Source organism: Sphaerodactylus townsendi, linkage group LG03 (assembly GCF_021028975.2).
Source record: "Sphaerodactylus townsendi isolate TG3544 linkage group LG03, MPM_Stown_v2.3, whole genome shotgun sequence".
Taxonomy (NCBI): Eukaryota; Metazoa; Chordata; class Lepidosauria; order Squamata; family Sphaerodactylidae; genus Sphaerodactylus; species Sphaerodactylus townsendi.
In genome coordinates this window covers 6,679,272-6,696,812 of record NC_059427.1, presented here as the reverse complement: position 1 = coordinate 6,696,812, position 17,541 = coordinate 6,679,272, and the positions used below count along the sequence as shown (strand labels likewise).

At 44.8% G+C, this 17,541-nt stretch overlaps 1 protein-coding gene across 6 annotated transcripts in view; it reads right to left on the bottom strand.

The window, feature by feature from the left end:
• Nucleotides 1-17,541, bottom strand: part of LOC125428526 (zinc finger protein 420-like) — an 815,993-nt gene that overhangs the window by 788,863 nt on the left and 9,589 nt on the right. For 2 of the 6 annotated variants that reach the window (XM_048488736.1, XM_048488740.1), the window contains exons 1-5: nt 11,417-11,504; nt 8,984-9,239; nt 8,443-8,557; nt 6,867-6,937; nt 6,528-6,654 (exon numbers count right to left, since the gene is read on the bottom strand). In XM_048488736.1, coding sequence (XP_048344693.1) covers nt 6,528-6,654; nt 6,867-6,937; nt 8,443-8,557; nt 8,984-9,181 — 511 coding nt within the window. In that variant the 5' untranslated portion in view covers nt 9,182-9,239; nt 11,417-11,504. Of the gene's footprint in view, nt 1-6,527; nt 6,655-6,866; nt 6,938-8,442; nt 8,558-8,983; nt 9,240-11,416; nt 11,524-17,541 lie in introns of those variants that run through there. The other 4 variants (XM_048488739.1, XM_048488737.1, XM_048488741.1 and 1 more) reach the window with 4 other exon arrangements.

Genomic DNA, 17,541 nt, shown 5'->3' with positions numbered 1-17,541 from the left:
ATGTATTGCCAGATAAAACCAATCAATGCCTCGTTGATATAAATAACCACCCTGCTATATGTTACCACTGCCATCTGTGCATTTTTTCCTTGACCTATGCTTTATGGCTTTGCATGCTTTGTAGTAAACTAGGCTTTCCCTGTATTGCTTATCCCGTGAGAAAAGAATTACAACTGTTATTTTGTTGTGGGCAGAAGACCAGGCGGCTCCTTCGCTATCGATTGCTGACCTTGGGGCAGTCTCGGTTCCAGAGGCTGCATCTGGGAAGATGGGAGGGGGGATTTGTTGGGGGTCATATGGGACTGTAGATGCAAGCTTCATTAGAACTGGCTTTGCTAAGCATGGTGATTTGATACCTCATCAATAAATGCTGCTGATTAATACTTCAGAGTCTGTTTATTGGCTTAAGGTTCCGATATCTAACAAAAGGATACCACCATCTACAGTATCAATGGAGAGTCAGCAGAATAGTCTCCAACCCTTCTCTTTCCCAAATCAGGTCTTCTCTCGTGGCCACTGAAGCAGGTGTAGACTCAAAACCCTGCCTAAAAAAACGTACTCAGAAGAAGCCCACACTCGGGTGCTTATTAGATGTTTTAATGTAGTAAATGGGCATTTTCTACACCTCTCCTGACTAATGAAGAAAATAATAGTGTCTTTTTAAAATTGTGTATAAAGTTGTAGGAAGAAATCCTCTTGTAAATGCTTGAGAATGACATTTAAGTTTCATTCAGAGAAATCTAATTTGATAATTGCACCAACATGTTTATTCATGAAAAACAGCACTCTGATCATATGCTAAACCTTTCTAACTTAAACACCTGATCGTCATCTAGATAACTGATTGATTTTTTACCACAAGTGTGTCTAAAACACATCTGATATGGAGTCATTATGCACATATCAGATTACATATTTTGTGCAGTCTATGGCTGTCCATAAGATGTGAAATGGTTCCCACTCTTGGGTGCTCTTTGGTGCTGTTGGTTGGATTTTGGAAGGAATCTCTTTCCACAATCTGGGCACTCAACAGGTTTCTCCTGAGATGATTCTTTGATGCCCTTCAACATTGCCTCTCCTAATAAATCTCTCTCCACACACAGAGCATTAAAAAGGTTTTTTCCCGTGAAGCCATTTTGGTTCCCGAAGTCTCTGTGCCTTTCTCCGTCTCCTCTTGCCTCCTCCAAACTTTAGAAAGTTTCAGAAAGAGCAAGGAGCAAGGCTTGCTGTTCTAGTATCTTTTTCAATCCCCTAGATTTCTCAGCCTGTGTGGCTCTACTTTCTTCACCACCACCACTCTTTCATTCCAAGGCTTCTCAATCAATCCTCCCAGTTCCTGGAAACACTTTGTCTAGAAGAGCTCACCACTTCCACCCCACTTTCCCTCCATTCAGGGCTGGCTGCAGATGTCATCAACTGTTGTCCCTCCATGGTTTCAAGGGTCCCACCTTGAAGGATAAGTCCACTGGATCTGAGAAAGTTGTGGATGTCCAGGCAGGGATCAGATGCTGAAATAGACACTGCTCTATGTAGGTTCTTAGATGCTTTGAAGATCTCCACTTCTACTGAAACTCCTTCCGCATTACTGAGACTCAAATGTTTATCTACGTTGTGGGATCTTTGATGCAACTGAAGTCAGCCGACACAAATGAATCTTTTCCCTCACATTGAGAAGGCAAGTTTATACTTCTGTGTGGGGTTTTTTTTTTGATGCAGTTGAAGATTTCCACAGTGACTGAATTTCTTTGAGGCTCAGATCACTCAAAAGGTTTCTTTCCTGCGTGGGTTCTAAAATGCTTCTGAAGATCACCATTACAGCTGAATTTCTTTCTACACTCTAAGCACTCAAAAGGTTTCTCTACTGTGTGGATTCTCTGATGCACTTGAAGTTGGCCACCCTGATGGAATCTCTTTTCACACTCTGAGCACTCAAAACATTTGATGCTCTTGAAGATGACTATCCCACCTGAATTTTTCCCCACACTCTTAAGCATTCAAAAGTTTTCTCTCCTGTGGGTTCTTTGATGAAATTGAAGTTGGTTACTCTGATTGAATTTCTCTCCACACTCTGAGCACTGAAAGTGTTTCTCTGTATGAGTTCTTTCATGGAGTTGAAGATAAACATGCTGACTGAATTTCGTTCCATCTTAGGCATTCAAAAGGCTTCTCTTTTGTGTGGGTTTTTTGATGCAGTTGAAGATTACCACTCTGACAGAATTTCTTTCCACACTCTAAGCACTCAAAAGGTTTCTCTCCTGTGTGGGTTCTAAAATGCTTTTGAAGATCCCCACTGCTGCTGAATTTCTTTCCACAAACTAAGCACTCAAATGGTTTCTCTCCTGTGTGGGTTCTTATATGCTTTTGAAGACCTCCACTGTTGCTGAACTTCTTTCCACACTCTGAGCACTGAAAAGGTTTCTCTCCTGTGTGGATTCTCTGATGAACTTCAAGTTGGCCACCCTGACGGAATCTCTTTCCACACTCTGAACACTCAAAAGGTTTCTCTCCTGTGTGGATTCTTAAATGCTTTTGAAGATCTCCACTGCTGCTGAACTTCTTTCCACACTCTGAGCACTCAAAAGGTTTCTCTGCTGTGTGGGTTCTTTGATGCAGTTGAAGATGGCTACCCCACCTGAACCTTTTTCCGCATTCTGAGCACTCAAAAGGTTTCTCTCCTACGTGGGTTCTTTGATGAAATTGAAGTTGGTTACTCTGACTGAATTTCTCTCCACACTCTGAGCACTGAAAGTGTTTCTCATCTCTATGAGTTCTTTCATGGAACTGAAGATAAACACGCTGACAGAATTTTTTTCCACACTCTGAGCACTCAAAAGGTTTCTCTCTGGCATGGGTTCTAAAATGCTTTTGAAGATCTCCACTGCTGCTGAATTTCTTCCCACAATGTGAGCACTCAAATGGTTTCTCTCCTGTGTGGGTTCTTAAATGCTTCTGAAGACTTCCCCTCTGACTAAATCTCTTTCCACACTCTGAGCACTCAAATGGTTTCTCTCCTGTGTGGGTTCTTTGATGCACTTGAAGATCGCCACTCCTACTGAACCGCTTTCTGCACACTAAGCATTCAAAAGGTTTCTCTCCTGTGTGGGTTCTTTGATGCACATGAAGATGGCTACTGTGATTGAATCTCTTTCCACACACTGAGCACTCAAAAGGTTTCTCACCTGTGTGCATTCTTAAATGCTTTTGCAGAACTCCACGGCTACTGAATTTTTTTCCACATTCTGAACACTCAAAAGGTTTCTCTCCTGTGTGGGTTCTTAAATGTTTTTGACGATCTCCACTGCTACTGAATTTCTTTTCACACTCTGAGCACTCAAATGGTTTCTCTCCTGTATGGGTCCTTTCATGCACTTGAAGATCACCACTCCTACTGAACCGCTTTCTACACACTAAGCATTCAAAAGGTTTCTCTCCTGTGTGTATTATTAAATGCTTTTGAAGAGCTCCACTGCTGCTGAATGTCTTTCTACACTCTGAGCACTCAAAAGGTTTCTCTCCTGTGTGGATTCTTTGATGCAGATGAAGATCTCCACTATTGCTGAATTTCTTTCCACACTCTGAGCACTCAAAAGGTTTTTCTCCTGTATGAGTTCTTTGATGCACTTGAAGATCGCCACTCCTACTGAACCGCTTTCTGCACACTAAGCATTCAAAAGGTTTCTCTCCTGTGTGTATTATTAAATGCTTTTGAAGAGCTCCACTGCTGCTGAATTTCTTTCCACACTCTGAGCACTCAAAAGGTTTCTCTCCTGTGTGGATTCTTTGATGCAGATGAAGATCTCCACTGTTACTGAATTTCTTTCCACACTCTAAGCATTCAAAAGGTTTCTCTCCTGTATGCGTTCTTTGATGCACTTGGAGATGGCTACTCCAACTGAACCTGTTCCCACACTCTAGGCACTGAAAAGGTTTCTCTCCTGTGTGTATTCTTAAATGCTTTTGCAGAGCTCCACGGCTGCTGAATGTCTTTCTACACTCTGAGCACTCAAAAGATTGCTCTACTGTGTGGATTCGGTGGTGCAAATATAGATCTCCACTGCTGCTGAATTTCATTTTACACTCTGAGCACTCAAAAGATTGCTCTACTGTGTGGGTTGTTTGATGCACTTGAAGGTGGCCACTCCTACTGAACCTCTTTCCACAATCGGAGTACTCTCCTTTATAGATTCTTTGGTCTCTAATGAGCTCTGCTCCACAAAGAAATCCCTTTCCACATTGGAAGGAAGTATCGGCTTTCTTTCCAGGGGGCTTTTGCAAACTTGTATCATCCTGTGTTTGATCTGAGAAATTCAACCCCCCGTCTAAACAGTTGTATGTTTCTTCTGCCATGTGACTTACATCATGAAAATCTCCTCTTTGGAAAGGAATATTTTTTTCCATCATATTTTTTCCATGGCTTAATTGTTGCTTCTCTGAACTCTCTTGATCCCTGATGTACTGAGATTCCTTGTCTCTTTCAAATGGAAACCCCTGGAATGTCACAACCATCTTCCTGACATCTTCGGCTGAAATAGAGAGATTTCATCAGTACCCATATAAAGAGACAAAACACAGATCAGTCAGTGTAGACATATGGATGTGCATTTTGTTTCGATGTTCAAAGTTTCTTACTAAACCTAAGCCAGTTCTCATAACTTTTCTCTGGCCAGAGACTCCAGTAATGCTGTACATATATTCCACCCCGCTCTTCCCCCAAACATCCCAAATCTAGTTAAGGGGAAAGGTGGCATAAAATCCTTCCTCCTCCCTTCACATTTAACTTGCAGTGCAGATTTTTTCATGATTAGATACAAAAAACTTTCAGGATAATGAGCCCTGTGCTTATACAGAGAGTTTCCATCATGGAATAATCAAAGTCATGAGCACCTTGCTTAGCATGACTGTTCTTAAATAATCCCCCCACCATTCCCTGGAATTCTGATATGGAGGGTGCTCTTAGCAATGATTGCTGCAGGAGAAAGAACAAGCCACGAAATTATTGTCACAGTGTAGATGCTTTATCTGTGGTGGCAGCTGCTGCCAAAAAACATTTTTAAACATCTGCAGTCACTCAAGTCTCAAATGGTAAATCAAAAGCCCTACTTGGCCCAACCTACTCTCAAAAAAAAATTGGAGAGTGCTACAAAATGTGTTGGTGGGAGCTATGGTGTCCATGGGCACCACTCTGGGGATCCCTGATCTAGCTGAGGACTCTAGGAAACAAGAGATGGGGCTTTCTTTTCAAGCAGTGGTGTTCTCAAATCAAATCCAATATGTGGTGTATGTGTGTGTCTGTGTGTGTATGTAAATTTAATGAAAGTGCAGCTGAGCTCAGTCCCAGAAGAAGCTTCTGAGCCTCCCAGATTTCAGGCTCCAGAAAGCCTCCCTTCCCAAGTACCCAAAGAAGAAGAGTTGGATTTATATCCTCCCTTTCTCTCCTGTAAGGAGACTCAAAGCGGCTGACAATGTCCTTTCCCTTCCCCCTCCACACTCCACAACAAATACCCTGTGAGGTAGTTGGTACTGAAAGAGCTCAGAAGAACTGTGACCAGCCCAAAGACACCCAGCCAGCATGTGTTGGAGTGCATAGGCTAATCAGAATTCCACAGATAAGCCTCCATAGCTCATGTGGCAGAGCAGGGAATCAAACCCAGTTCCTCCAGATTAGATGCACTTGGTCTTAACCACTACTGCCCAGTGGGCTTTATCATTCGACCAAAACCAAGAGTTGTAAGAAGTGAATTAGAAATCCTCCAAGGGTATTCCTTGCCTGTTCCCTAGATGTAGCTGTGAAGGATATCCACTTGTAGCCTGCTCACCTGGGAAGGAAATTCTCTCTTGAGATCCTCTTGACAAACTCTCCAGGTCTCCTTTGGATGGGAGGCTTTTGTCTGTCTCTTCTGTAGTCTCATTTACATTACTGGCTTCTTCTGCAGAGGTAGAGAAAAAGTCAGGATTCTTATATCAGTAGGGAAATAAATGCAACAAAAAAGAAAAACTCTTCTGGAAGGAAGGAAACACAGTCTGATCAAAGTACACAACCCAACTGCTATAAATAGGACAGGTCCATTCCAGGTGACAGAGTGGATGACTGCAATTGCATTTATTATTATTATTGCTGTTATTATTTATTCGATTTAGTAGACCGCCCTACCCCTGAAGGGCTCATTTAGATAGAAGGGTGTGTTGGAAAGGTTGGCAACTGAGAAGTTAGGACGGGGCCCTTTCCAGAATCTTGTTAGGGTCTCTCCGCCCTGCCTTGGCATCAAACCAGGACAACCTCTCTGGCTTTGCTTATGGTCACACTAGCCTCAATGGCCCTTGGGACAGCCAGGCTGCTTGAGTGGCTCTACACAGCCATGCTGAAATTCCCTTTCACTGCCCCCCCCCCCCCACATCACTTCGAGGCTCCTAGAAGGGGCATGTGGCGAAACAGGTCTCAAAATGATGTATTGCTAGTCATGATTTTGATTCAGGTATCATCCTAATGGCATGAATTTCCATTTTTGGCAGCTGTGAAAGATCCTTACCCAGAAAGGCCACGCTCCCATAGTTCTCTAGCATGACTTCCCTGTAGAGAGCCTTTTGGCCAGGATTCAGCAAGGCCCACTCTGCATTGGAAAAATATACAGCCACCTCCTCAAGGTTAAATGGACACTGAAAGAAGAAGCAGATTCCCATCTCAGAGATCGTGACAGGCAGAGACAGCACTCTGGAAAGGGACATTCTGGGAGGATGCAGGACAGAGATCTTGGCAAGGGTAAAGGGGTTGGCATTCAGAGCTTCTCTCACTCAGCCAGAAGCAGTAAAAAAAAAACAACCCTGAGAAAGAAGGAGCGATCCAGCTCTTCCCTGCTCATCTCCTTTACCTGAACAGGAGGCATAGCAGCAATTTCCACACCTCTGAAAAATCCATGGCTCAACAATATCTCCCTAACGCCTGTAAAGGAGGGAAAATTAGAAGAACATAAGAAAAGTCATGCTGGATCAGACCAAAAGCCCAACAAGTCCAGCAGACTGTTCACACAGGAGCCAACCAGTTGCCTCCAAGAATCCCACAGGCAAGACTATTGCAGCAGCATTATCCTGCCTGTGATAAAAAGCACCTGATACAATAGGCAGTCCTCTCTGATACTGGAGAGAATAGCAGCCATGGATAGCCCCATACTCCATGAATATGTCCACTCCCCTCTTAAGTGTCAATCTACACCTCCTTTTTTGTTTGCTTCATGCACGTTCATTCCCAGAGCTGTGAAATATTACTCTATGAATGCTCAAGAGAAATTGTGATGATTTTTATGAATTGGTGAGAGATACAGGATGGAAGCATCAGGCACCCATGTTTCAGATTCCTGAGAGGTGATTAATGTCCTCTTAATGTCCTGGATCTCTAAATCATGACCACTGGATCAGACCAAAGGGTCCCTTAGTCCCAGACACAGGCATCCATTCTCTCCCTGCCTGGGCCCTTCCATGGACCCTTATATTCAGACTGGCAGGAGAACAAGAGGGGGCTAGAAATGATGTCACACGAAAGGTCACTGTTATATCCAACTGAAAACCAATTGGAGATTTTAGCACAGCAGTCAATGCTCCAGACAATTGAAGGTATGACCAACAGGCTTCCAGGGTGTCTGCCTCTAGAGCTTATTCCGCACATGCGGAATAATGCACTTTCAAACTGCTTTCAGTGCTCTTTGAAGCTGTGCGGAATAGCAAAATCCACTTTCAAACAGTTGTGAAAGTGGTTTGAAAACACATTATTTTGTGTGTGCGGAAGGGGCCTAGGTTTTTGACATGATAAAATATCATGTTCACATCATGTCCTCTCCCAAACCTCATGGGAGTACCAGACAATGTATGGGTATCCCTAGTCTGGTATTCTGTTTCTGACCGTGATCTGCTAGATGACCTTTGAAAAACCTTTCAGCAGGGGCCCAGAACCCCCTACAGTTTTCAACACAACAAACGTTTGGAGATGTTTGCCACTGCCTGCCTCCATGCCATAACCCTGGTATTCCTTGGAGGCCTCCCATACAAGTAGCAGCCAGGGTTGGGGCTGAGAGTGTGTAACTGGTCCAACGTCCCCCAGTAATCATCTATGGCACCAGTGGGGATTTGAACCTGGCTTTCCCATGACCTAACCACTATACCACGCTGGAGCTCCACTGGCCCTTAGAAACAGGCTTTCAGAGGTTAATATTTGCAACCAGATTTCTCTGGTTAAGTTATGTGAAGTTAAGTTATGTGAATAAGGTGTGTTTGTCATCTATGAATCTGTCTAATCTCCCTTCAAGTGAATGGCCACCACCACATCCTATCGCCTCAAGCACCAGAAGACAATTCATTGTTTGGTGCAGGGTTTTTTTTGTCTCCGGGTATAAACCTTCTACCCAACAACTTCACTATGTGCCCCAATCCCATTTGGGAACAAGTCACCCTTACGATGTAAGAAGGCATCTTGGGCACATTCCTGGGTCTGTGCTCGTTGCCACTCCTCCAAAGGAGCTCTTTCCGCATTAGAGAACTTAGCTTCCATCTTCATGGATGGTTTCTGCATCTGAAAGAGAAGGAAGGAATAGGCTCATAAGGTGGATCCTGCTCCACTCCCAACTCATCACCCCTGCAAGCAAATAGAAGAGATTATTCAACTATACAAGCAAGAATCAGAGTTGGGTTTTCATCCCAGCTTAGTGAATTCTATACAGCCATAAATATCTGGCAGGGAAGCCTTAGGAGAAGGTTGGTGGTTCAACAGAATGACCTCCTGACCTGCTCTGCCTGATTCAGAAGAAAAATTTTGGCCAGGTCAGTTGCCTCAGAGCTGGTCTCTGGCCCACATCCCACATCCTCTGAACCAGCACTGCATTTCTTGGGGCAGGATGGTCAGGAACTGCTCCGGGATCACCAGATCCAGGATCTGCTTCTTGGTGTGTCTCTCTGGCTTCAGCCACTGGTTGCAAAGTCCATGAAACTGGCTACAAACCTCTTGAGGTCCATCGGCTTCATGGTAGCAGAACTGCTGGAAACATCGCTTGTGTATGTCAGAGTTTACAGTGTCTTGATTTAGGATCTCTGGCACAGCTCTTTCCCAGAATTTAACACCACTCCCTGCTGGGATGGGATGGAGGCCTTTCCTTAATCTCTTGCCAATTCCAGGTCCTTCTGGGTCCTCCTCTTCCATCTCCTTCCCTTTCTCTCAGGAAACATCCAACTGTGGAAAGATGTGCTTACTCAGATAACTATGAAGAGGAAAAGATATCAAAAAGGCAGCAAGACACCCAAAGAGAAGGAGGCTACATCACCATACTGATCAGGAGACACTTAAGGGTTGCCCTGATGAATCAGAAGGAGCATCTTTGTAATACTCGTTCTGGTGGGTTTTCCGGGCTGTGTGGCCGTGGTCTGGTGGATTTTGTTCCTAACGTTTCGCCTGCATCTGTGGCTGGCATCTTCAGAGGTATATCATAGACAAAAGTCTGTTTCACACTATGTCTAAGTGAGAAGGGAAAGTTTGTCCATGTCCCAGGGTGGGGAACCAATCATTGGCCCTTTCCCCACTTACCTTAAGCCCCGCGCTACTCGAGGAGAGTAGCGCGGAGTCCCTCGGCACTCCCCACTGAGAGGGGCGGCGACAGCGCAGCCGCCCCGACGCTGCTGCTGTCGCGCCCCTCAGCGCGAGGCATTCCTGGCTCTCTTTCAAAGGGCACCTTTTGATGACCCAGCAGCAACCCTCGGAAAAGGGTAAGTGGGGAAAGGGCCATTAAGTGTTTGGGTGGAACTTGCTATGCAAAGGTGTGATTGAGTGCATTGTATTGCGGGTGGGGTTATCAGTCCATTTTTTAAGTACTGGGAGCCAGGCTTCTTTCTTATTGAAGTTGTCCTGGTGTTTGTGAATTTCAATGGCTTCCCTGTGCAGTCTGACATAGTAAGCTTCTGAATTGTCTAGAATTTCAGTGTTCTTAAATATTGTGTCCACTTTTGTTTAACACATGTTCTGCAACTGCAGATTTTTCAAGATGGTTAAGCCGACAGTGTCTTTCGTGTTCCTTAATACAGGTCTGAATACTGCGTTTTGTGGTTCCTATGTAGTGTATACCACTATGTAGTGTATACCACCCTTCTCACTTAGACACAGTGTGAAACAGACTTTTCTCTGTGACACACCTCTGAAGATGCCAACCACAAATGTAGGCGAAACATTAGGAACAAAATCCACCAGACCACAACCACACAGCCTGGAAAACCCACCAGAACCAATTGAATCCATCCGTGAAAGCCTTCGACAATACATCTTTGTAACAGTTTGTAGGTCAGGATTAAATTTATTGTTTATATTACTGTCATGGAAGATGCTATCGCTACAGTAAAGGGAAGTCACATATGACTGTGAAAAGCATCTTTGCCTTTTGATCTCCTGAAGGGAGGACAGGAAGCCATGCAGAGGTGCTAGGATGAAACTTCAAAGGCCTAAGTTACCTCGTGGCCTGAACAGAGTTTTCCTGAGAGGGGGAAAACAAAGGTTTTGGAATTCCATCTTGAGACGTGGTCAGGGAAGCATCTCTGGGCCATGGGTTCCCGGAATGGGGACAAAGAACCAAAAGGAATGTAACCAGCTGAGCAATCTCTAAACGCATTTTATGTTTTTTTTCTTTGTTTTGAACTTTTACAATAAATCCTTGAACAATCAGCTGGTCTGGAGTCATTAGGAGGGAAAAAGAACCCGAGACCGAGGTGGGATAAGAGTGGCTCTCCCAAGCTTAATCTCAGCCTCAGTACTTATCAAACTTTTAAAGGATGTGCCAATTTTGACTTTCGGGGGGGGGGGAAAACATGTTATCAGACTGCTTAAACATCTGTTGCAGTGAGAGTAGCCTGGGATGTTGGAAGATCAGTCTGTCTAAGGAGGAAAGTACGCTGGAACCCTGGATAAAATGAGAATGGGTGTACCCTTGTAGCTATCTCCTCAACAGGCTGGTTGCATTAGGCAACAATTCTGTGCAAGCACCCAGCAGAGGGTAAAGGGCAAAGAGGCTGCTGGGATGAATAGGAGCTGGAGGGTGGGGAAGCATTCAATCTCCAGGGAAACTGCAGAAGGAAAACTGCAGACACTACTCAAAATGCATATTATGAATGATTCCTCCCATATGAGTATGTCAGGAACTCCTTTCTGGGTCTTCTTATGACTTCCATGGCTGAGGATCTATTTTGCCCTGTCTTTATTTGCAACATGCAGATCCCGCCTTTCTCCCCCCGCGCAAGTGTCACCAGGGCAGCGAACGAATTTTTAAAAGTGCATTAACAAAACCAGATTTTAAGAGTGTTTCAATCGCCTGCTTCACCCTTTAAAAACACGCGCCGTCGGTGAATTCCTCTCTTCCTAGAGTTCAAATCTTATTCTACCCCACCCCACACTTACTTGTGAGCCAACCTTCCTAGGATCCGGCTGCGAGGCTTTTTACTCGTGGTGCAGATCCGGAGCCCGATTCAATGGCAAAGGCCCCCCTTCCCTCGCCCGCAGAAAAGAGCCTTTCCCCTTCCCCCTCGGCCTCTCTAGCAAAAAGCTCGGTAAGTTTAACCCTTTCAGCGCTGCAGACCAAGGAAATATATTTCTCCCCTTCCCATGAGATACGCCCAGAACCCCCTGGACAAGACTTCAGCCAGGCTGCCGTCCGCCACGCCCATGCAGCTCAACGGGGTTACTCTGGAGTTGCTCTGCACATGGTGGCGGTCCCGGCGGATCCCCCGCTGTTCAGACGTCTCAGATAATGGCACGACTGAGTGGTGGAAAAAATAAAAATTAAGGCCCAGCCAAGCCAACTCCTCCCAAGCAATCGGAAGGAGGTCTGGTCGAAATCCTCCTCAGCCCTGTCTAATGGGACTTACTCCCAGGAAAGGGGTTGTAGGATTGCGTGGGAAACGTTTGTTTTTCCTGTGATCTCAATAAAAAAATGCTTCCAAGGTCGCCCCCTCTCGCTTCCTGAGAAAAATAATAATAACAGTAGGAAATATTTGTCATTGGTTTTTCTACGCACAACTGTTAGATAGATTCAAAGCAGAAAAAAAGGTCTTGTGGAGGGTACAGCATTGCACCCAATTGAGGTCCTTGTCCTCCCCAGGCTCCACCCCCAATTTTCCAGCAGCTTCCACCCCACACCCCGCCCCCATCATCTCCTGCTGATGTTGCTGCCCTGGGGGACTTGGTCCCCTCCTTTCGGAGCCATCAACGCCCAGAGAAATCAAAGCTGCGGATAAGGCCCCTTCCACACATGCAGAATAATGCACTTTCAATCCACTTTCACAGTTGCACATGCATTGAAAGTGGATTGAAAGTGCATTATTCTGCATGTGCTGAAGGGTCGAAGTTTCCTCTCTTCTGCCTGTGGCTGGAATTGAACTCTCAAAACAGAATATGGAATATATATTTGATTGCACAGACCCAGGGAGCAGCTGGGAGAGGGGGAAATATAACAGGTAAGTAAGCTCTGAAATGAAAGTTTCAGCTGAGGGTCTTTCTGTTCTCTGGATATTTATAGGCTTTGGTGATCCAGGAGGTTTATTTATTTGCTCTGCTTGTCCTTTGCTTTTGATTTAGCTGAGAAGTTCTTTTTTATTTGCTATATTTGTAGCCTACTTTTCCCACCAAGACTCACGCCCAATTTCAAAGAACATTTGAAAAAACCAATACAGTCTGATAGAAAAAGACATCCAATACAAATTCAGATTAAAGAAAAACAAAAACAAAATTCTATCCAAAGCATAAAAACTGCAGAAAATGGATTATAAATGCAAGGTGATCCATGCAATTAATAGGAGCTTTCATCTTGCCTAATAAAAGTGCACCTCTGAACTGGTACAAATCACCTATAGGCACCCTCTTGTTTTTAAGAACCTCACGTAGAGTTTTCAGCAATAAAAAGCAGCTTTTTATTCCAGCAGATCCCTCCTCGAGACTGGCAACTGGGATAGCATCTAGTGAGACGCTTGGACAAGTCAGGAGACCTCCCAGAACAAAACACGTTTGTACCGTTCTCAACCTCGTACAGTCTTCCCTTCTACCTCTGAATGAAACAAGCAAACACAGAGTCTCCTTGACATACCGCATCTCACTAGTTTTGATCTCTTTTAATCGACTTTTCCCCTTCCCCTACAAAGTTACACAATGTGCTAGCAGCTGCAAAATCATCAATACATTGTTCCTGGGTGGAAGGTGGTAAGCAGCTATGCTAACTTCAGCCACACTTGTCCTTTTCCTCCCCACCCCTACTTTCTCTACTGGCGGAGAGGAGACTGTTTTGAACGCATGGCTGTACATGGAAGCTTTGCCTTTGCTGGGCATGAACAAAAAACAAAAAGCAGTTTGAGAGAAAGAGAAAGACACTTTCCACCAACTCTTTGCAAAAAAGGGGCACAATTTCAGCTCCCCACTCCGCCCCCTGCACTACCAGTACTCCCAGTTTGCACATCTTGCTTATGAATGCAAAAAGATCTGATTTTTTTTCTGCTGTAGTCCAAAAAAGTTTTAACTAATAAAAATCAGCTTTCTGTTCCACCTACCTCCAATCATCTCCTGGAGGTTGGCAACCCAAACTTTCCTCTAGGTTACAGTACTTGTTACAGTACTTGTGTTGCTATGGAAAATTTCTCTTCATTTCCCACCGTATCTGGTAAGCACATAGCAGTTGGAAGGGCTGTGTGTGAAGTAACAGTGCGAAAGTTGTGCAACGGAGGGGGGATCAGTAGTTGCATTGATGATGAGGCTCAAATACCTCGGGAGTCCATTGTGTGTTTTTACTATGGGGATCAGGCAAGAATATTTTTTCGAGAGACCCAAACATAAGTATATACCCCCCACAAACCCAGCTGATCTTTTAAACATAATGATCTTTTAAACATACGACAATGTTACCAGATAGGAACAGGAGACAGAACATACATTTTTGGAGAGTGATCCAAAATTCATGGCGCATCATGGGAGTACCCCAGTGATGAGATAGGGCCACCTTGTGGGATTTGTGGGGCCTTTCTGTTGCACAAAATGTAATTCAGAGTGCCACACCATGCAACATTTTTGTTTTCTTTAGGGGTCCAAGTGATATCTTGCCGAATGCGTAATGGGGTGGGGGACCACATGGTGGCATTTTGGAGCGGTCCAATGTATGGCATGTAGGGGACTCAAACAATTGTAAAGTAATTGGGGTAATCTAGGGATTGAAGGTGACCCTCTCCTACACCCTCATTGATGTGATTTAAATCCACCAATGAGGGAGTGGGCCACCCCAAGGCCTGCCTTTTCAAAATGGGATATGGAAGGTACATGCATCAATTTTTCTACTGTTCTCCTGCTGTGGCATTTGGAGCTACATGGGAACAACATTGTGGTGTGTTTTAGAAGTTAGCTCTCCTAGAGCCCCTTTAAATCCAAAACATGGATGAATGAAGAGAAGACTGAGTGTATTGTCGAAGGCTTTCACGGCCGGATTCAACTGGTTGTGGTGGGTTTTCCGGGCTGTGTGGCTGTGGTCTGGTAGATCTTGTTCCTAACGTTTTGCCTGCATCTGTGGCTGGCATCTTCAGATGTGTATCACAGAGGGAAGTCTGTTACACACTGTGTCCAGAGAGAAGGGAATGTTTGGGGTATATATTGTCCATGTCGCAGGGTGGGGAACCAAACAGTAAGTGTTTGGGTGGAACTTGCTATGCAAAGGTGTGGTTGAGTGCATTGTATTACAGGTAGGGTTATCAGGCCATTTACATTTGTAGTCACATTTGCATTCCCTGCTGCAGCAGCAGTATTGGTGAATGCAAATGGCTTCTATCATGGATTCTCGGAACTATAGGGGGAGCCTCTAGTATCTGGTGTCGTGGACTCATTTTCCAGGTTTTAATGAATGGGTCGACGACACGAAAGGCAGGGTCCCCTGTCTAGTGAAGGAAGACGAAGAAGTAGAGTTGGATTTATATCTCCCCTTTCACTCCTGTAAGGAGACTCCAAGTGGCTGACAATCTCTTTTCCCTCCCCCTGCCCCCACCCCACAACAAACAACCTGTGAGATAGGTGGGGGTGAGAGCCCAGAAAACTGTGACTAACTCAAGGTCACCCAGCTGGCGTGTGTTGGAGTCCACAGGCTAATCTGAGTTCCCCAGATAAGCCTCCATAGCATAAGCAGCAGAGCAGGGAATCAAAACCAGTTCCTCCAGGTTAGAATGCACCTGCTCTTAACCACTACGCCACTGCTGTTCTCCTTAAACAGCACCCTCACTGCCCGGGTGGGGGAGGGTCTTAAGGGGGGCGGAATGTGAGGGGGGTGGGTATCTGAGTAATGAGACACATTCTTGAAACCATGTATCTCCAAATAAAACCAATCAATGCCTCTTCAATTTATGTAACCAGCCTGCTATATGTTACCACTGCCATCTGTGCATTCTTTTCCTGACCTATGCTTTATGGCTTTGCATGCTTCGTTGCAAACTAGGCTTCCCCTGTATCACCTGTACCCAGAAGCATAGCTGGGCAGGAGCGCTCCCAAGATGCACTCCGTGTTTTCTGCCCCCCTGCAGGCCCTCCCCTCCCACACTTACCTTTTCCAGCTGGCAGAAACCATGTTTCTGCCGGCTGAAAAAGGGCCAGGCTGGTAGGGTGGGGCAAAGCCTGGCAAGGTAGGGCAAGGTGATTTTCATGCCCCCCCAGTGCAATGTCATGCTTTCTGTCTAATGCTGCTGTGTTTTATGTTTTTATAGATTTTGTAAATTGTTTTAATTTAACTTAACTTATTGTTATTATGTTGTTCCTGGCCCGTTGGATGCAGTGTGGCTCTTGGCCTATTGTACACCGCCCAGAGCCCTTCGGGGGTGGGTGGTTTAACAAATTTAATAAATAAATAAGTAAATGTGCCCACCCCCGTCCCCTTATAGTTCCGCTACTGCCTGTCCCGTGAGAAAAGACTTAAAACTGTTCTTGTGGGCAGGAAAACAGGTGGTTCCAGCACTATCTATTGCTGATCTTGGGGCAGTCTTGGTTCCAGAGGCTGCCTCTGGGAAGATGGGAGGGGGGATTCATTGGGGGATATATGGGACTGTAGATGCAAGCTTCCTTAGAACTGGCTTTGCCAAGTACGGTGCTTTAATACCTCATCAATAAACACTAATACTTCAGAGTCCATTTGTTGGCTTAAGATTCTGAGACCTAACGAAAAGATACCATCATCTACAATATCAATGGAGTGTCCGCAGAACAGTCTCCAACCCTTCTCCCTTTCCCAAATCAGGTCTTCTCTCATGGCCACTGTAGTAGGTGCTCAAAACCTTGCCTAAACAAATGTAATTAGAAGAAGCCTACACTCAGGTGCTTATTAGATGTTTTAATCTAATAAATGGATAGTTTCTACACCTCGCCTGACAAATGAAGAAAATAATATTGTGCCATGTCTTTTTTAAACTATGTGTAAAGCTGTAGGAAATCTTTTTGCAGATGCTTTAGAATGGCACTTTGTTTCATTCAGAGAAATCTAATTTGATAATCGCACCAACATGTTTATTCATGAACAGCACTCCGATCACATGCTAAACCTTTCTAACTTAAACAGCTGATCACCACCTAGATAAACTATTGATTCTTTACCACAAGTGTATCTAAAACAGATCTGATCAGGACTCATTGTGCACAAATCAGATTACATATTTTGTGCAGACTGTGGTTGTCCATAAGATGTGAAATGGTTCCCCCTCTTGTGTGTTCTTTGATGCTGTTGGTTAGATTTTTGAATGAATCTCTTTCCACACTCTGAGCACTCAAAGGGTCTCTCCCATGATGATTCTTTCATGCCCTTGAACATTGCCTCTCCTAATAAATCTCTTTCCACACACTGAGCGTTCCAAAGGTTTTTCCCCACAGAGGCCATTCTGGTCCCCAAAGGCTCTGTCCCTTTCTCTGTCTCCTCTTGCCTCCTCTCAACTTCAGAAAGTCTCAGAAAAAGCAACAAAGAGTTGGATTTATATACCCCCTTTCTCTCCTGTAAGGAGACTCAAAGGGGCTGACAATCTCCTTTCCCTCCCCCAGAACAAACACCCTGTGAGGTAGGTGGGGCTGAGAGAAAACTGTTACTAGCTCAAGGTCACCCAGCTGGTATGTGTTGGAGTGCACAGGTTAATCTGAATTCCCCAGATAAGTCTCCACAGCTCAAGCAGCAGAGTGGGGAATCAAACCCGGTTCCTCCAGATTAGAGTACACCTGCTCTTAACTCCAGATTAGAGTACACTGCTGCTCTTCACAAGGCTTGCTGTCCTAGCACCTCCTTCAATCCCCTAGAGCCCGCAGCTCATGTGGCTCTACTTTCTTCACTTGTTTTCTTTTTTTAAAAAAAACCTTCATTGCTGGGCCTGGCCCACACTGCTAATCTTTGCTTCTCAATCAATCTTTCCAGTTCCTAAAAAAACCCTTTCCCCGCACCTTCCCTCCATTCAGGGCTGGATGCTGATGTCATCAACTGTTGTCCCTCCATGGCTTTAAGGGTCCCACCTTGAAGGATAAGTCCACTGGATCTG